General features: G+C 36.3%; 1 protein-coding gene across 1 annotated transcript in view; it reads left to right on the forward strand.

The window, feature by feature from the left end:
• Window positions 1-17,328, forward strand: part of LOC145769674 (coiled-coil domain-containing protein 63-like) — a 171,967-nt gene that overhangs the window by 134,805 nt on the left and 19,834 nt on the right. Inside the window, exon 3 of the mRNA XM_082581349.1 lies at window positions 15,283-15,741. Within this exon, the coding sequence (XP_082437475.1) occupies window positions 15,283-15,741 (459 nt within the window). The remainder of the gene's footprint in view (window positions 1-15,282; window positions 15,742-17,328) is intronic.

Consider the following 17,328-nt stretch of genomic DNA (forward strand, 5'->3'; position numbering starts at 1 on the left):
TTGGATTTCCCTTCTACGTGTAGTTTATCATAAACGTGAAGCATTGCTCAAGAAGCTAATCTGAATCACCGTAGATAACCATAACATTCATATAGTTTCATCATCAGTAAATATGTAAAGTGCACTTCACAATTTTTAACAACGGTCTGACAATTTATTATATTGCAAAGTTTTGGTTTATTCTTGACTTTTATAATTCTGTGTAACAGTCTTTTTCTAACAAGTTTCTATGTGCGAAAATGGGAAAAACCAACTGAAAAAGGTGATCTGGTACTATGACACTTCCTCAAATGGGCGATCTACCTAATACAGAAAGCAATATCACTAAGAAAATAAATCAATAGCTTTTTTTCCTTGGTCTGAACCTTAAAACATTTGACCAGGCTAACACTCACAATAGTATTTCAATAAGATTTAATTTATGTTATGGAACCGGTTTTCTTCCATTAGGAATCGTCAGCATAACTGAGTCGAAATAAAAATTAGCCTACATCAATAGATGTCAGCACAACTGAGTCGAAATAAGAATTAGCCTACAATATCAATAGATGTCAGCACAACTGGACCAAAAACAAACGAAAAATTACAAATTAATTAAATAAAAATGTTCATGACCTCCAATCCTGCATTTTCATTTCTTTATTTCTGCCTTTTCTTCTCTTCATAGTTTTAGCAAAACGCAACTTTCGAATATTATAATTTCAATTTGATCTAGCTTGAGCAAATATAATGGCAAACACTTGAAAATTCAAATAAAATTTACTAAGCAGAGGATTATAGAAATATTATGTCGATGAAATCTAGAATAAACGCTTCTATTACATCATCATGCCAAACTTGCAATTGTGAAAAGGAAAGAAAAGGCAGAAATAAAGAAATGAAAATGCAGGATTGGAGGTCATGAACATTTTTATTTAATTAATTTGTAATTTTTCGTTTGTTTTTGGTCCAGTTGTGCTGACATCTATTGATATTGTAGGCTAATTCTTATTTCGACTCAGTTGTGCTGACATCTATTGATGTAGGCTAATTTTTATTTCGACTCAGTTATGCTCAGGGTTGTCGGTATTTTACCCGACCCAAAAAAACCCGGGTGGGTTTTTTCAAAAAAACTCACTTAAAAAAACCCAAAAAAACCCATAAAAAAACCCAGAGCATCATATTTGTCCAGTTTTTACTAGAAAATTGAAAAAATGAACAAAAACACTACAAGGCACTTAAAACAAACTTTAAATTAGGACTTAAGGATGTGATTGTGAAGTAACTTTCCAAGAATAAACTGAAAACGCAGTGGATATTGTACAGTACACAAAAATCAAGTAATACCCCTTTGTGTATACTACACTAAAACTCATTTATGCAAGAAGGCCTTATAGTTAAACTGGTGAAAGTACTACTCTACAGTAGTCTGTATATATGATATGAAATGCAAATTAGGAGGCTATTTACCAATTACAGATTCTGCGAAGCAGGACATTAAGGCGCGAACAAAACGGCGCAGAGACAAAATGGCGCTGAGGCAAAACGGCGCAGACATAACGGCGCCAAAGTCAACACAACAAGTTCAATTTATAGAACGATAATACTCTGCAACCATAACGAAAGTTTATGTGTGAATAAGGATTTTTGGAGCTGGTATACAAGTCCCCCCCCACCACCCTTGGCAACTCATGACAAAGAGGAATTGACCAAAACATGTTAACAAAATGAGGAAAAGGTTCTAAGCTTGTTACGTTGACTTTGGCGCCGTTTTGTCTGCGCCGTTTTGTTCGCGCCTTAATGTCGTGGACCGCAGATTCTGGATTCTAACGCTTGGCTGTTTCAGAGCATTTGCCTAAATGGCCATTGGCCACGCAATCGCTCAATTGCTCATCCATTACTATATATATTTATAAATGATAAAAAATATTTAAACATGATGGCATAAATGCTCCTTGCCTTCAAATCTAAAGCAAATGATGCAATAATGTCATTTCTACCACGGTAGCATCAACTTGGTATAGAAATCAGTGGATATGCAACATCCAACTTGATCTTGAAATTAATGGATGATGCGACATTCAAGCAACAACAGCCTTAGTGCATTATTTTATTGAGTTATGCAAGCATTGTACTGTGAGTGAAAGGCACTTCATTCGTAAAAAGTAGTTTTGAGGTGAAATAAGCATGAATCTACCTTTTTTTGCATCTTTTTAAAAAAAAACCAATAAAACCCAAAAAAACCCGGGTTTTTCTCAACCCTGGTTATGCAGACGATTCCTAATGGAAGAAAACCGGTTCCATAACATAAATTAAATCTTATTGAAATACTATTGTGAGTGTTAGCCTGGTCAAATGTTTTAAGGTTCAGACCAAGGAAAAAAAGCTATTGATTTATTTTCTTAGTTTCTATGTGACTAACAATTTGTTTCATTATATATTTTCTTTAGTATTTCAATGCCATTATTAAAAAAATTACGTCCTTTTCACTTTTAAATAAAACATGGCAAGGCAAGGATTCAGTGCTGAAGAAATATTGCAACATGTTTTACTGGATTCTGACGACGAAAGCCAGGCGGATGATTTGGAGGATTTATGGCACTCCGATTCAGATGCAAGGGCATCCCATGCATTCAGATGCAAGGGCAACTGCAAGGGCATTCCGTGTTTAGTGCAACAATGAGCAAGAACCGCTTTAAATTTTACGTGGATTCAACATATCAAGACGTTGAATACTTGTAAACATGCGCGGTATCAAAATCATCTATCCTTTTTTGTATAAAAAGTGGGTCATAAAACTAATCGTAATATTCGATGTAAAATTCAGCATTTTTATATGCTGAAACAGTATTGTATTCATATTTTATAAATCCATTTTCTATTTAGAAAATATCAATGTAATACGGTTTGAACATAGCTGAATTTTAGCACAGATACAACGACTGATTTTATGACTTTTATACAAACAAGGACAGAAGAGAAGTAATCTAATTGCAAACCCGCGCATGTTTACATCGTCTTTCAATGTTGAATCCACGTCGAAATGATTGTATTAGCATTGTATTCAATTTCTCGTATGATCGAACTGTAAATATGCAGCCACTTGTAATTTCAATGTGCCTCATTGCATATTCCTAAATATTTCTGAACTTGTGTGTACATAACCTGACAGAACACAGGTTGCTTTACCATTGAATCAAGTTGAAACACGTTGCTGCAAGAGCCTTGTGCCAATTGCTGCAGTCCGGTATTACTGTAACCAAATCAAAATACTTATCAATATTTTGCTGCCAAACTGACATTTTTATCGCACAAACGCCCATTAGGTAGCTAATTCTTTGTAAAGTATTTCTCAAGGTTCACAATGATTTAACGCATAATAAATACTACTTTGAATAAATCTAAATATTGTTTAGATTTTAGTGTGTGACATATGAATCTTAGAGAGCTTATTGAATCCACAAGAAAATGACCCGAGGCATTACAGATTTTCCTTTTGACGAAAAGCGTTGTGACGTTCTGTTAATTAATGAACCGTAACTGTGTTATTTTGAATTTCTTTCTGACTTCTGTTTATACAATTTGGGTAGAGAGGTAACTCTTTTAAACCATAAACAGACATAACTCAGCAACAACACTACATTTAACCCTTAGAAGGTTGGGCTCTCTGGAGTCTTGCTCAGTTTGGGGGGGGGCTGTCGATTCTTCTTATGCTTTAGGAGTGATATCTCTGTTATTTTTTAAAGCACGGTTTCAAAACTTGAGATTCACTTTGTAAAATTATTCACGCTGAGCATATCCGAAAATTAAAACTATGTGAGTTTTAGAACTGCTCATATACGTTGAAATGTTGAGGTGACTTATGACGTTTGGGTTATTTGGTATTTTTTGGTAGAGTAATGAAAAACATGCATTGCAATGTTGTGATTAAATTTTTTTTCATAATCTCAATTTGAATCATTTGATTAACAAATCATTTGATTAACGAGGCCAAATTAATTACTTTCATTCAGCTGGTGGGAAAATTTTGATCAATAGAATATGAAATATTTCAGAGGATGTACTGAGAAATACCTTATATCTCTCACTTCGTAACCTTTATTCGCTCAAACTTTCAGCTCAATATAGGTGAATAAAAGTTAGGAAAAGTCAAGAAGTCTCGTAGTCGCAGCCTCAGTGGTTTTAGAGATACAAATGTTGATACAAAAAAGTTGAATTGACAGCCCCCCCCCAACCTTCAAAGGGTTAACATTATAAAAACAAAAAACAAAAAGCGAACGTTTTCGGCTAGTCATATAGCCCTTTTCAAGCCTATAAGAAATACATTATTAAAAGAAATGCTAAAGAATCATATAGTATCACAGCAAAAATATGGTCAAAGCTAAACATTTGAGAAACTGCCTCGCTCACACAAAATGATAACTGAAAATTACACAGCACAACGGGTCAAGTATTTCAGAGGTAAAATTAATTGATTGTTCAGACAAGGACTCAGGCAGATTACGCAAGAAAGACAGAAGCACAAGAGATAGTGGCACAAAACAAAGTGAATGCGAGAAACACAAGACGTGATAATTCAATCAAAAAACTGCTAAAAGGTAAGAAGCTCCGCAAGCAAATAATTGCCTGTTGAGCCCTGGGTTTAAAGATTTGATGATCAATGCCTCGTGAATCTTGGTGTCGAATTCGGACAAACACTTACGAACAATTTTGAAAGACTGCAAAGACGGTTTATTGTTAGAGCACGATTGGCAGTTTCTAATATGGTCTTTAATTGCACTGTTTTTATTAAAATTAGCTAAATTCTAGCCGAAAAATACTAGCCGAAAACGTTCGCTTTTTTTTTTTGTTTTTATAATGTTAAATGTAGTGTTGTTGCTGAGTTATGTCTGTTTATGACTTCTGTTTAGGTAGACTCTACGTCGTAGAGCATCATCGACTTTATCGGGTAATCTTACTCCTAGTTCTAGCCTTGTATGTAGCCGAGTTCACATTGAACTTACATTGAGAGACGCTGTTGCAACTACAATACATTGCATTTATACCGCGTGTTTTGTCGCATGATCTTCCATTCGTTTCGTGGATTACATAATAGTATTTGATAAACGCCACCCTGCTTCTTCAGCTGGTCTACATTTGTTAATAAAATGTAGAAGTTGCTGTTCTTGGAACCGAGGTCACAAGATCATAATCTAAATTGGTGTGACACGCGTTCAGAAATCTCATTACTGCATGTAATTGATGAAGCATTGTTCTTTTAGTCAAGGAGCGAGCTTATTTTTGAGCGTGGGAAAAGTTATTATTTTGCATGAAAAATATGGATTCAAATTGAGATTATGTAAAAAACTTTTAATCACAACATTGCAATGCATGTTCTTCATTACTCTACCAAAAAATAATGGGTAAACTCACGCTACAATTGCTTTAATCGCAAAATAATCCAAAAGTCATAAGTCACCTCAACATTTCAACGTCTATGAGCAGTTCTAAAATTCACATAGTTTTAATTTTCGGATATGCTCAGCGTGAATAATTTTACAAAGTGAATCCCAAAGTTTGAAACCGTACCTTAAAAAATAACAGAGATATCACTCCTAAAGCACAAGAAGAATCGACAGCCCCCCCCCCCAAACTGAGCAAGACTCCAGGGAGCCCAACCTTGTAAGGGTTAAGACAACATTTACTTTTGCAGTCGACCCTCCTTTTCTTTCAAGTAACATCTGAAAAGTTACTTTTGATATGAAGATTTTTTGGCTACAGGCTAAACTTAGGCTATTATCACTGGTCAACATACTTTTTTGTGCAACAAAGATAAGAAGGGCTTTGGGGGTTTTCGAGGGTGGGGAATCCGAAAATGAAGTCCATTTTCGCCATCACACTTTAAAGTTTAAAGTGTGATGGCTGCAGTGAAAAAAACAAAACAGATTTGATACGTGAAAATGGACTTCATTTTCGAACTAAGCGACCCAAATTTATCTTAAAAACAATCATTTTGTTTATGCAACAGAAAGTTGGCTTTAAATTGTTGACCAATTGCTATTTAAACTAGCTTTTGGTAAAAATGTTAAACCAACGTTACTTCTTATATGGGTTTTGTTTGCTTATTTGAATCTAAACCAGGGGTGGACCAACCTCCCTTTGAGATGTCGATTCCACCGCCAGGATAAGAAGGTTCGTTAGGCGGTGTTGTGTTGTGGAAGATGCAACGTTGATGGACATTCTCATGTTCAATATAATACCTATCTTTTTCTTTCCTTTTTCCAACCATCTACCCCTAGAATTTACTTCCTTTGTTACTAGGCGGCTACCTATCGGACAAATTTGATGTCCGTGAATTGGTAACCGCGTCGTAACTTAAATTTGGGATCTTACCGAAAATAGAGATTGTTAATTTACCTCTATCTTCGGTAACATTCATTATCTAAGAATGCCGCAAGTGCGTTTCTGTATAGTCTTTTAGCTGAGAAGAAGTTAAATTTGAATTTGCTTAACGAACTGCTAGACCTAAGCAATATAGCGACACTGTCAAAACATAAACTAACACTAAGGATGGCAGGACAACATAACCACAACAAAACAAATTCTTTGATGGCTAGTAAAGTTTAGCCATATGTAAAATTATAAAATAAAATACAGTAGTCTACTTGCTTGTTCGAACTTTAATCTTGGACAAGTTTAGTTAGTTGGGCTATTAACAGTAAGGCCCAACCGCACTGTAAACTTCAACACAGCTCTATGACACAGTTCCAATGCATGCACACGCACATTAACTTTTTCTTTGTTTGTAACAATGCTTATTCATACCACTAACTAACTACCGGTAGCCTACTGTGTCTGTATCTGTAGTTAATTTAAAAACTTTTCGTATGTAGTCTGAAAAAAAAAACACCTTGGTACATAATAGGGATGTAGGGGGAGAGTGGGGCACAATGGGACATCGTATTTTATAGAAAAAAAAATGGAAACTCTGGAACTCCATGCCTCGACAAAAATTAGTTTCACATCAATCATTGTACTATGAAAATTCTAAGAGTTTGTGTTGGTCGTGTATTGAGTTTGGCGGTGGGAAGTCTTTTAGCAACTGTATAGTTTCTTTTTGTGGATTTTGTTTTAATCGTAATTTTTTTATGTAAACTAAAAATTTTTAGTTTCTTTTTCTATTTAAGCCATATAGCCTACATTAACGCATCTTTTCATTACCGTTACTTTGACCTGGCTTTTAGAACAAGTTGTCCCTGCCCAACTTTAAATCGATGTTGGTGCGTGGGGCACAATTGGACACAAATTTTGGGGTACAATTGGACAGCAACACACATTGTATATCAAACTGTAAGAATATTTCTTTTAGTAGTGTTTGGTCTCATGTAATACATGTCATTTAAACGTTGTAATAACATTAAAAATGCATGTTTTCAGAGACAAGATAAAAGTTTAAGGGGGGGGGGGGGGGTAAAATTGCTTTTCCAAGACCTCCCTCCCCCGTGGTAACGTCCCTGATTTTACCGCAATAAACAAGTGAAATCTATTTATTAGAGTCCTTGTAATTTTCTTTATTACTTTTGTGTTGGTTTAAACTGTTGTTTCTAAACCATTGATAAAATTTGCAAATGTCCAATTGTGCCCCATTACCGGGGTACAATTGGACACAAACAATATATTTTTCAATTGAATATAGTATTTCATATGCATTGCCTAAGTGTGGTTTCACTGTCTCATTTTGTTAACAGTGTGATACTTTGTTATTGTGCAAAAGTTGGATTTTGTTAGACTTTTAATAAAAACGGGATTTCTATTTTACTATTTTTTGTCCAACTGTGCCCCACTCTCCCCTAATGCATAAATTGCATTCTGCCGAGCAGTAAAAATACAAATTTTAATGCAGTCGCGGGCTGGATACATCGAACAATTTTAGATATTGTAATGGGCCGAACTAAACCATTGATGTTTTTGTTTCTTTTGCTTATTTGTTTCAAAAATAGTTTGTTTTTGAATATAGTAATAAAAATGACGCAATCTTGAATTGTTTCACCTGTACCTCTTGCTCCTAGTGTCAGTAAACAGAACTGGAATCACCAATTTTCACAAAAAAACATTCATTCCTTTCGAGTTACACTTATCTAAAGCTACCTTGAAGAAATGAACAAAAATCTCAGATTCAGAAGGATATGGGTTAAAGTAGCCTATATTTTCTATTATTTACAAATCAAAAGATTCTGTGGATGACAATCTACTTTTTTTCGCATTGCAATAGTTCTTAAACCTGGGACACCCCCTCCCTCCCTTGGGCGGGGTAAGCTTTCTTCAAAGAAAGCAATATGTACTGTATTGTAAGCTACAAGTCGTGAACATATATGTTGGTAACATCTTACCTACCCCGCAGTGGCGTAGCATGACTCATGGAACATTCTCCTGCACTTCATACTTTTTAGCGCTTAACCCTTACGAGGTTGGGCTCTCTGGAGTCTTGCTCAGTTTGGGGGGGGGCTGTCGATTCTTCTTATGCTTTAGGAGTGATATCTCTGTTATTTTTTAAGGTACGGTTTCAAACTTTGGGATTCACTTTGTAAAATTATTCACGCTGAGCATATCCGAAAATTAAACCTATGTGAATTTTAGAACTGCTCATAGACGTTGAAATGTTGAGGTGACTTATGACTTTTGGATTATTTTGCGATTAAAGCAATTGTAGCGTGAGTTTACACATTATTTTTTGGTAGAGTAATGAAGAACATGCATTGCAATGTTGTGATATAATTTTTTTTACATAATCTCAATTTGAATCTATATTTTTCATGCAAAATAATAACTTTTCCCACGCTCAAAATAAAGCTCGCTCCTTGACTAAAAGAACAATGCTTCATCAATTACATGCAGTAATGAGATTTATGAACGCGTGTCACACCAATTTGGATTATGATCTTGTGACCTCGGTTCCAAGAACAGCAACTCCTACGCTTTATTAACAAATGTAGACCAGCTGAAGAAGCAGGGTGGCGTTTATCAAATACTATTATGTAATCCACGAAACGAATGGAAGATCATGTAACAAAAAACGCGGTTTAAATGCAATGTATTGTAGTTGCAACAGCGTCTCTCAATGTAAGTTCAATGTGAACTCGGCTACATACAAGGCTAGTACTAGGAATAAGAGTACCCGATAAAGTCGATGATGCTTCACGTAAACAGAAGTCAGAAAGAAATTCAAAATAAAACAGTTACGGTTCATTAATTAACAGAACGTCACAACGCTTTTCATCAAAAGGAAAATTTGTAATGCCTCGGGTCATTTTCTTGTGGATTCAATAAGCTCTCTAAGATTCATATGCCACACACTAAAATCCAAACAATATTTAAATTTATTCAAAGTAGTATTTATTATGCATCAAATCATTATGTAAACATGCGCGGGTTTGCAATTAGATTACTTCTCTTCTGTCCTTGTTTGTATAAAAGTCATAAAATCAGTCGTTGTATCCGTGCTAAAATTCAGCTATGCTCAAACCGCATTATGTTGATATTTTCTAAATAGAAAATGGATTTATAAAATATGAATACAATACTGTTTCAGCATATAAAAATGCTGAATTTTACATCGAGTATTACGATTAGTTTTATGATCCACTTTTTATACAAAAAAGGATAGATGATTTTGATAAGCAATCTAATTGCAAAACCGCACATGTTTACAAGTATTCAACGTCTTGATATGTTGAATCAACGTAAAAATAGCTATCTGTCTAATGAAAGGAAAAAAGGAAAATCTTTCATTGAGCTCCGCGTTTTATTTAGGCTGTAGTTGAAGCCAAAGTTTATAAAACCGCAATCATTCAAATAGTTTATTCTGCGCAAAAGCAAGCTTGACATACTCGTATGGAATGTGCAGGGCATAAAGGCTTTTCACAGCACTGACATTGGCCACGGTTTTTTGGTAGTTTATTTTTTCTGGCTTTGGCACCTTCTCAATAAGCAAACGCAGTAGTTGTCCACCGTGGGGACTTCGCTTTGCACGTCAATGAACCCATCCTTTGGTCGATGATATCGGTGCCACCCTTTGTGAAGTCGTAAAGCTTATACAAGCCTGGCTTCTTTTTGCCGTCATCCTTGGTAATCCCCAATAGAGGTTGCATGATCGTCAACATCAACACATTCCGCATGCCAGAATTCTTCGTTTTTACTACATAAGAATGTAGGCTGAGATCAGCCTCACTCGTCTGCCAATAAATTTCGTACGAAAATTTCTCCCTACCACTCACTTGCTTCACTTCCAGGGGTATTCCTCTACGTATAGCGTTGAGGGTTCCAGCTGACGTTATACCCCTGTCAAGCAACCACTGCGCGAGTGGTATGGAGGTGTACAAGCGGTCATACAAAATATTCCGACCTTGAAGGTCACCGTGTTGTTCCAGGCTCATCACCATTCCTTTTACCAGTTCTTCTGTTCCACGAACGTAAAAACTAAATGGCTCTTCCTTCGGTTTACCTGAATAGACCGATGCCGCAAATGTGTATGGGAATCTGCTGGCGTTTACAGACTTGAACAGAAGGCCATATTTCGCAGGCTTGTTTGGATTATATTGCTTGAAGGCAATTTGTGTCCTCATGGGGTATAGCGTTTCGTCCAACGACAAGTAGTCATCTGGAATGACATGTTTGCCGCAGTTTTCGTTAAACATTTCAAAAACGACTCGAAATGCGGCAAACCGGTCATTCTTCCAACGTTGCGGCCTAGTATTTTGGTCATCGAACGAATTGTTCGAAAATAAAAATTTAAAGCGGTTCTTGCTCATTGTTGCACTAAACACGGGATGCCCTTGCAGTTGATTGAACAATACATCCGTGGAATGACCAGCCTGTCCTAAAAGCCCCCGAAAATACCCCAATCCAACAAATGCCAGCATCTCCTCGTTGTTAGTTGGGCCAAAATAGCAGTACCTGCTGTCATCTAAAATTCTCTCTGGCAATTGAGAAATGAGTGTGGCAATTTTTCTATTTGTTTCTTGAACAATAATGTTCAAAATGTTTAAAGAAAAAAATAGTTCCCATGCTTGCCGAGGAGTCTTGGCTTCTTTGGCTTCTCCTCTAACACCAATCGGCCAGATATAATGTTAGCCCGGCCCCTTCTCCCATTGTGCACCGGTCTCGCATTAGACCAAGTAATGCTGACGCCGCCCCCTTGTTTGTTCTTTGGCTTTTCTACAAAAGTTGTATAAGACTTCAGTGTGTCGGGAAACTCAACAGCATCGTAGTTGTTCATGTCGAGAGAGGAATCTATGCTGTTCACCAGTCTTTTCGATGTTATAATCCGTCGTGATGGCGCAAACTCCGGTTGAACATCGCCCATGGAAGGTAACTGGTCGTCAATCTCGATCGGAATCGCTGTTGCGGAAGTTGACGGAGAAGAATCCGCTTCTTCATCTGAATCGGCGTGCCATAAATCCTCCAAATCATCCGCCTGGCTTTCGTCGTCAGAATCCAGTAAAACATGTTGCAATATTTCTTCACCACTGAATCCTTGCCTTGCCATGTTTTATTTAAAAGTGAAAAGGACGTAATGTTTTTAATAATGGCATTGAAATACTAAAGAAAATGTATAATGAAACAAATTGTTAGTCCCATAGAAACTAGTTAGAAAAAAACTGTTACACAGAATTATAAAAATCAAGAATAAACCAAAACTTTGCAATATAATAAATTGTCAGACCGTTGTCAAAAATTGTGAAGTGCACTTTACATATTTACTGATGATGAAACTATATGAATGCTATGGTTATCTATGGTGATTCAGATTAGCTTCTTGAGCAATGCTTCACGTTTATGATAAACTACACGTAGAAGGGAAATCCAACAGGCGTTTGCACAATTTCGTCGTTTAGCGACGTAGATTCGACGAAAGCGGCGTAATAATTAGTAGGCCTACCTGGTATCAATATTGGCTGTTTCTGCAATGTTGCGTTATGACCATGAACGCCACGTGGCTTGAAAAACAACATTATAACGCTGAATGAAACCATGTGCATGAAACTGATAATCTATCTAATAAAATTATCTCTGATGTAAATTCAACGATTGGGCAATGGTATGTCTCAACAAAATTACCAAATATTCCATCATTTTGACGGCTAGAATGCATTGTTGTACCTAAACCGAAAAATATAGATGCGCTGTTCATCCATAATTTTTGATATTTGTTTATATGTTTAGTGAAAATAAGCTGTCATTCTTGTTATTATATTGAAAACGAAAAGAGCAGTTTGCAAAACGTCTATATTACCATGAATGCGGTTTCATCTATTTTGATTGTCCCTTGCTGTAGGCCTACTCAGGCAAGTTGTAATTATCACAATCTAACTTTTCCCAATTATGAGCACTATATCTCGATGCGCATTTGTGTATTGTGTGAAAATTTTGATGATGTCTAAAAATCAAATACTATTTACAAAATAACTCGGTCTCTTAGAATATCCTCATATGTCACATCAACAAATACTTTCCTGACTTACCAATAGGCCTAACTAAGGTAATAAAGAAACATTCTACTAACGGACAGTTCAGTGATAAAAAAAATCGAAAAGTTTGATATTTCTTGCAAATGCAAACAATATAAGTTTTTCACAAGATGAAGTTCAATAGCATTACAAGAATTCCATCACCATAATTCAAAAATAACCTTTCCATTACTTGGGTTGACCCTTGCGATTACTCCGCATGTGGGTTATGTTATGTACCACTATAGTTCACCGTACTGCCGATTGCCTAAAGCATGAAAAAAGTTGCATCTGTCTGCGGTTATAAGTTATATTTTTTTCTAAATTCAACTAAAACAGCTATTCGCATTATGAAACAGTTGGATAAGTGCCATAAATCAAACTATGGAATAAGTTTGTTTCCCTATAAAAACGCCTGCCTGCAAAATGATACCATGTTCATAAAAATTACTAGATGTACATAACGCAATATACTTTATGATATTATATTTTCTGATTATACATTTCCAGTCTATGTCACAGACTGCATAATGCTTACTCATTCACTTTCAATGTAACTGAAAGTAGTTGTTAGATAAAACCTATATATCACACGCGCTATCAAGTAAAAGCGTTCTATTTTACATTGATTGGATTGGCTCAATATGAGATGGCTACTTCTAAACTACACTTATGAAGGCAGAGTCTGCAATTACTTGAATTTTTGCAGGTGTTACCTACAATAAATAATGCGATTAATCGAATACAGTTCTCACACAACTCGTGAATATGTCTAGTCAATCAGCGCTGACATAATGCTGGATGATGCATTATTGTTTATTGAATAATTTAGTAAATATGCGTAACTTCATCTGTTTGTTATTGTGAGACGAAACTAGGAAGAATGGAAATAGAAATGGATAAAATAAAGGTATTTTTATTCAATGTAAACGCGCTGCCGCGTGTCATTATCTAACTAAAATATCTCTCGCCGCTAGCCTATGTCGATTCATCGTTTTCTGACGTCACGTCCATTCGACAATAAACGATATCTTTCATGCATTCTCAGTTCAGTTTGGCAGTTACCCGCCTTTCCGTCGATTCAACGTTGCAAGACGTCGCATAAGTTCATATCTTTAGTTTGGTAAACGGAGATAAGATTTCATTGTGACATTGCCATGCAAACTTATATTTCACATGAGATAACTTGACAAGTAAATACACAAGTTTTCACAGTTTATGACGAGTTATAGCACATGGAAATGTTACGCTACAATTGCTTTGCGAGGTACTGCATTGCGGTTTAGTTTATCAGTGACAGTGAACCTGGTATAAGAAGCCTCGAATATATTGATTCAACTAAGCCGCATGACGTATAAACGTGGTGGAACGATCGTCCTTTTCACAAAAGCGTGATGTTCTGGTTTATCCTACACAAATGAGAAGCGTATTGCATTTCAAATCTTTACATGTCGACTTGGAAATAAATGTTTACAAGTATATGTGAGAAGCTTTGGGAACATCGACGCCTTTTCTGCTTTTGATAGTGTGTCGGATAAAAGGAAAGATTTGAAACCAAAATCATAATATGTTACAGCGCAGCTTCTACAGTACCGTAGGTAAATTTCTAATTATTCAAAAAAGCGTTGTGGCCCAAACAGAACAATTCAAAAAACAGTCCACAACGTTGAATATGTCACGAGAAATGAGAGTGAAACAAAACAAGTCGATCACTTTCAATACTTATCTCACATTTTACATCAAATCTACTCCAAATGACGCTGAGTCATTGCAATAACGTTGTAGCCTATGCTTTGTTTGATTGAAAGGACATAATTGTCTGCGAAAAACAATTCTCGCTCTAGATGCATTGGCATCAAGTCTTATGTTTAATTTTACGCAATTTCAACCGCAAGCGACGGTAACTCATCGTATCAAAGTTGAAGCTTTTCTTGTATCGAAGTCGCTTATAAGCCTTGGTGAGAACAAAAGGTCCACGCATTCTGCCAATTTCCTTCACGCTGTGAAGCAGTTAGGATTAACGAGACATGGGCCAAATTAATTACTTTCATCCAGCTGGTGGGAAAATTTTGAACAATAGAATATGAAATATTTCAGAGGATGTGCTGAGAAATGCCTTATATCTCTCAATTTATAACCTTTATTCGCTCAAAATTTTAGCTCAATAGAGGTGAATGAAAGTTAGGAAAAGTCAAGAAATCTCTTAGTCGCAGCCTCAGTGGTTTTAGAGATACAACTGTTGATGCAAAAAAGTTGAATTGACAGCCCCCCCCCCCAACCTTCAAACAGTTAACGAAACCAAATTGCTACGATTTAGAAATGAAAGATGAAAATAGAATTTTTCGTCCAATTTTGTGTACGAAAGTTTGTGTAAAAACTTTTCAACACAAAACCAGTAATCAACTCACAAAAATCAGATCTTATTGAAAAGCAAAGTTGGCGTGTCAAGGCTGCTATACTAAAGCGAGTAGTCTTAACATAAAAAAGAAAAATAGTCTCAACATATACTTAAATTGTAGCCTACTAAAAATTAGATTAGCCAACAGTGAAAAATTGACCGGTCTAAACAACAAAAACATAACTTAAACCAGACAAAAAATTAGAAATTTTTATAGCCTTCTAGCCACACTTTTGTTGTAGCCTGTATTAATGGAGAAAAACAAGTTTGTGACATGCGCTTTCTTAAACTCGCTATTAGTGCATCGCAGGTTCACAAAATTATTTTTAGTGCGTCGGAGTGCGTCGTTTGAGAACCGTTGTCGTAAACATCTCATTAATTAAAAAAATGATCATGCCTCAAAGGATGTTGTTTATTCAGGAGGAGCGGGATGAGATAAAAACAAATCTTCTCCTGACGCAGTCAGCTCAAAATGCCAAGAAAGATGCGAACAATGTCATGGAACTCACAACCCTCTTGGCTGAACAAGATCTTTATGAGCATATTATCAATGAAGAAACGGATGCAATCCAAAAACTGGATGAGGAAATAAAGGAAATGGAGCAGAAGATTGGAAGTCAGCATCGAACTATAGGAGGCGTTTACTCGGGTCATCAGAAGCACATAGGAACGCAAAAGCAAATCCGTGTCCTTGAGAACCGACTTGACAAGGCCACAATTGACTTCAATAAGATGTTGACATCAAATGCAAAACTTCGCGAAGAAATCGACCACTTGCGATCTCAGCGCGCTGTCTTCAATGGTTTGCACAAAAAGCTAACGAAAGAGTTCAACGAGCAGAAGAATGCAATGGCAGAAATCATAGAACAATCAACACAGGTGATTATAATAATTATTATACCCTAAATGAAACTATCTCATGAGAATGAAACTTATGAAGGCTCAGTGATGTACTCGCATACAAAAAATATTGACGCCGTCAGCGTAAATGCAAACGTTCGAAAAACCATACACCGTATGCGTCAACGCAACTTGTAAAAAAAGTTGGCGGCGTCAGCTTCAGCGCATACACTAGCGTAAACTAATTTTTGTTTGCTAGGTGCCAAACATTCACACGGTATAAACCTCTCGAAACAAACAAGTTTTATTATGAATTTCCACGAAGATACACAAGCATCTGAAAGTGTTCATCTGACCTTTTTCTGTGTTTTGGTTCCAATCTGTCTTTGCCCATTGAAAACATTCTTTCAACTGCAGCGCTGGAAGGTATTGGCGTGTTGTAGCCAAAAAAAGACATTAAAAAGTATGCGTTGACGCTATACGCTAAAAAACCGCGAAAACTTTACAGCGTAGCCTCAGCACAAACTATCCAAAAAAAGTGTGGCCGCAAGCGTTAGTGTAAACAAAAAGTCTACGCCGCAAGGATGCGGCGTATACGTACATATCTGTGAAGGCTGTATGTTAAAGGTCTGTTTTAGTTTACAGGATCATTTTCAGTCAAACTTGTGCGTAGCTCATGAGATGATGAGTTAGTTCTCTGTCTTTTGGCAAATCGACTGCTGTACTGTAGACGGCCTACATGCGCTTAACTTAACTTAAATTCATTGCACAATAAAAAGACTTAGAGCTGTAATACTACAAACTTAGAGAATTTGATCTTTTCATCTTGCTTAAGTTTGAACTCCAGTTGTTTATCCAACTTTAATTCCTCTTCTGTTATTTAATTTAGTTAGCGTATGACCATACGATTAAATGTAGCATCAAAACGTTTTCTATTTAGCCAACTAATTATTTTTTCTGCTTAAACCAATAGACCTACAAAACCAACATAGACCTGTTCGTCAATCGTCAGGTAAAACCGTTCAACCGTTAAAGTGTATTCAACTTGGCGTCTTACGTCATAGAACATTGCTGGTCTGCTGGAAATGTTGCATCATTTCTTTTTTTACCGCGTGTATACGACAATATGTTGACTGTTACGTCATAAATGCCAGTTACTTGCGTGTTGAAATATTCCATTAGTTCCGTTATTTTTTGATTGTCGCTTGAGAAAGTTGGTCGAACTGCTCTGCTTTGTGAGTACCAACTGGACAAAATTTCCGTTCTTTAACCAGAAATCTGTCCTGCTATGTCAAGTTTTTTAGTGCGTATGTGTTGCACCTCCTTTTTAACAGCCTGTCTTGCTGTCCTTTCTTGAAATACAATTCGTGAAGAGAGTTCAAAAGTGTGTTTCGCTCGGTGTCATCGCATACAGACGAAGGATTCGGGAACTTTATCTTACAACTTTCCCACGGAGATAGGCTATTATGGTTTTCCGCTGTGACCATAAAAAATAAAGGACGTGTTCTTGTGAGTGGTCACAGCGGTAAACCATAATCTCTTCGTGGGAAAATTGTAACATAAAGTTCCCGGATCCGTTTGTCTGCATATAGTGACCGAAAAAGAAACACTTCTTGAAACGTCTAT

This window comes from Aplidium turbinatum, chromosome 4, assembly GCF_918807975.1.
Source record: "Aplidium turbinatum chromosome 4, kaAplTurb1.1, whole genome shotgun sequence".
In the NCBI taxonomy this organism is placed as follows: domain Eukaryota; kingdom Metazoa; phylum Chordata; class Ascidiacea; order Aplousobranchia; family Polyclinidae; genus Aplidium; species Aplidium turbinatum.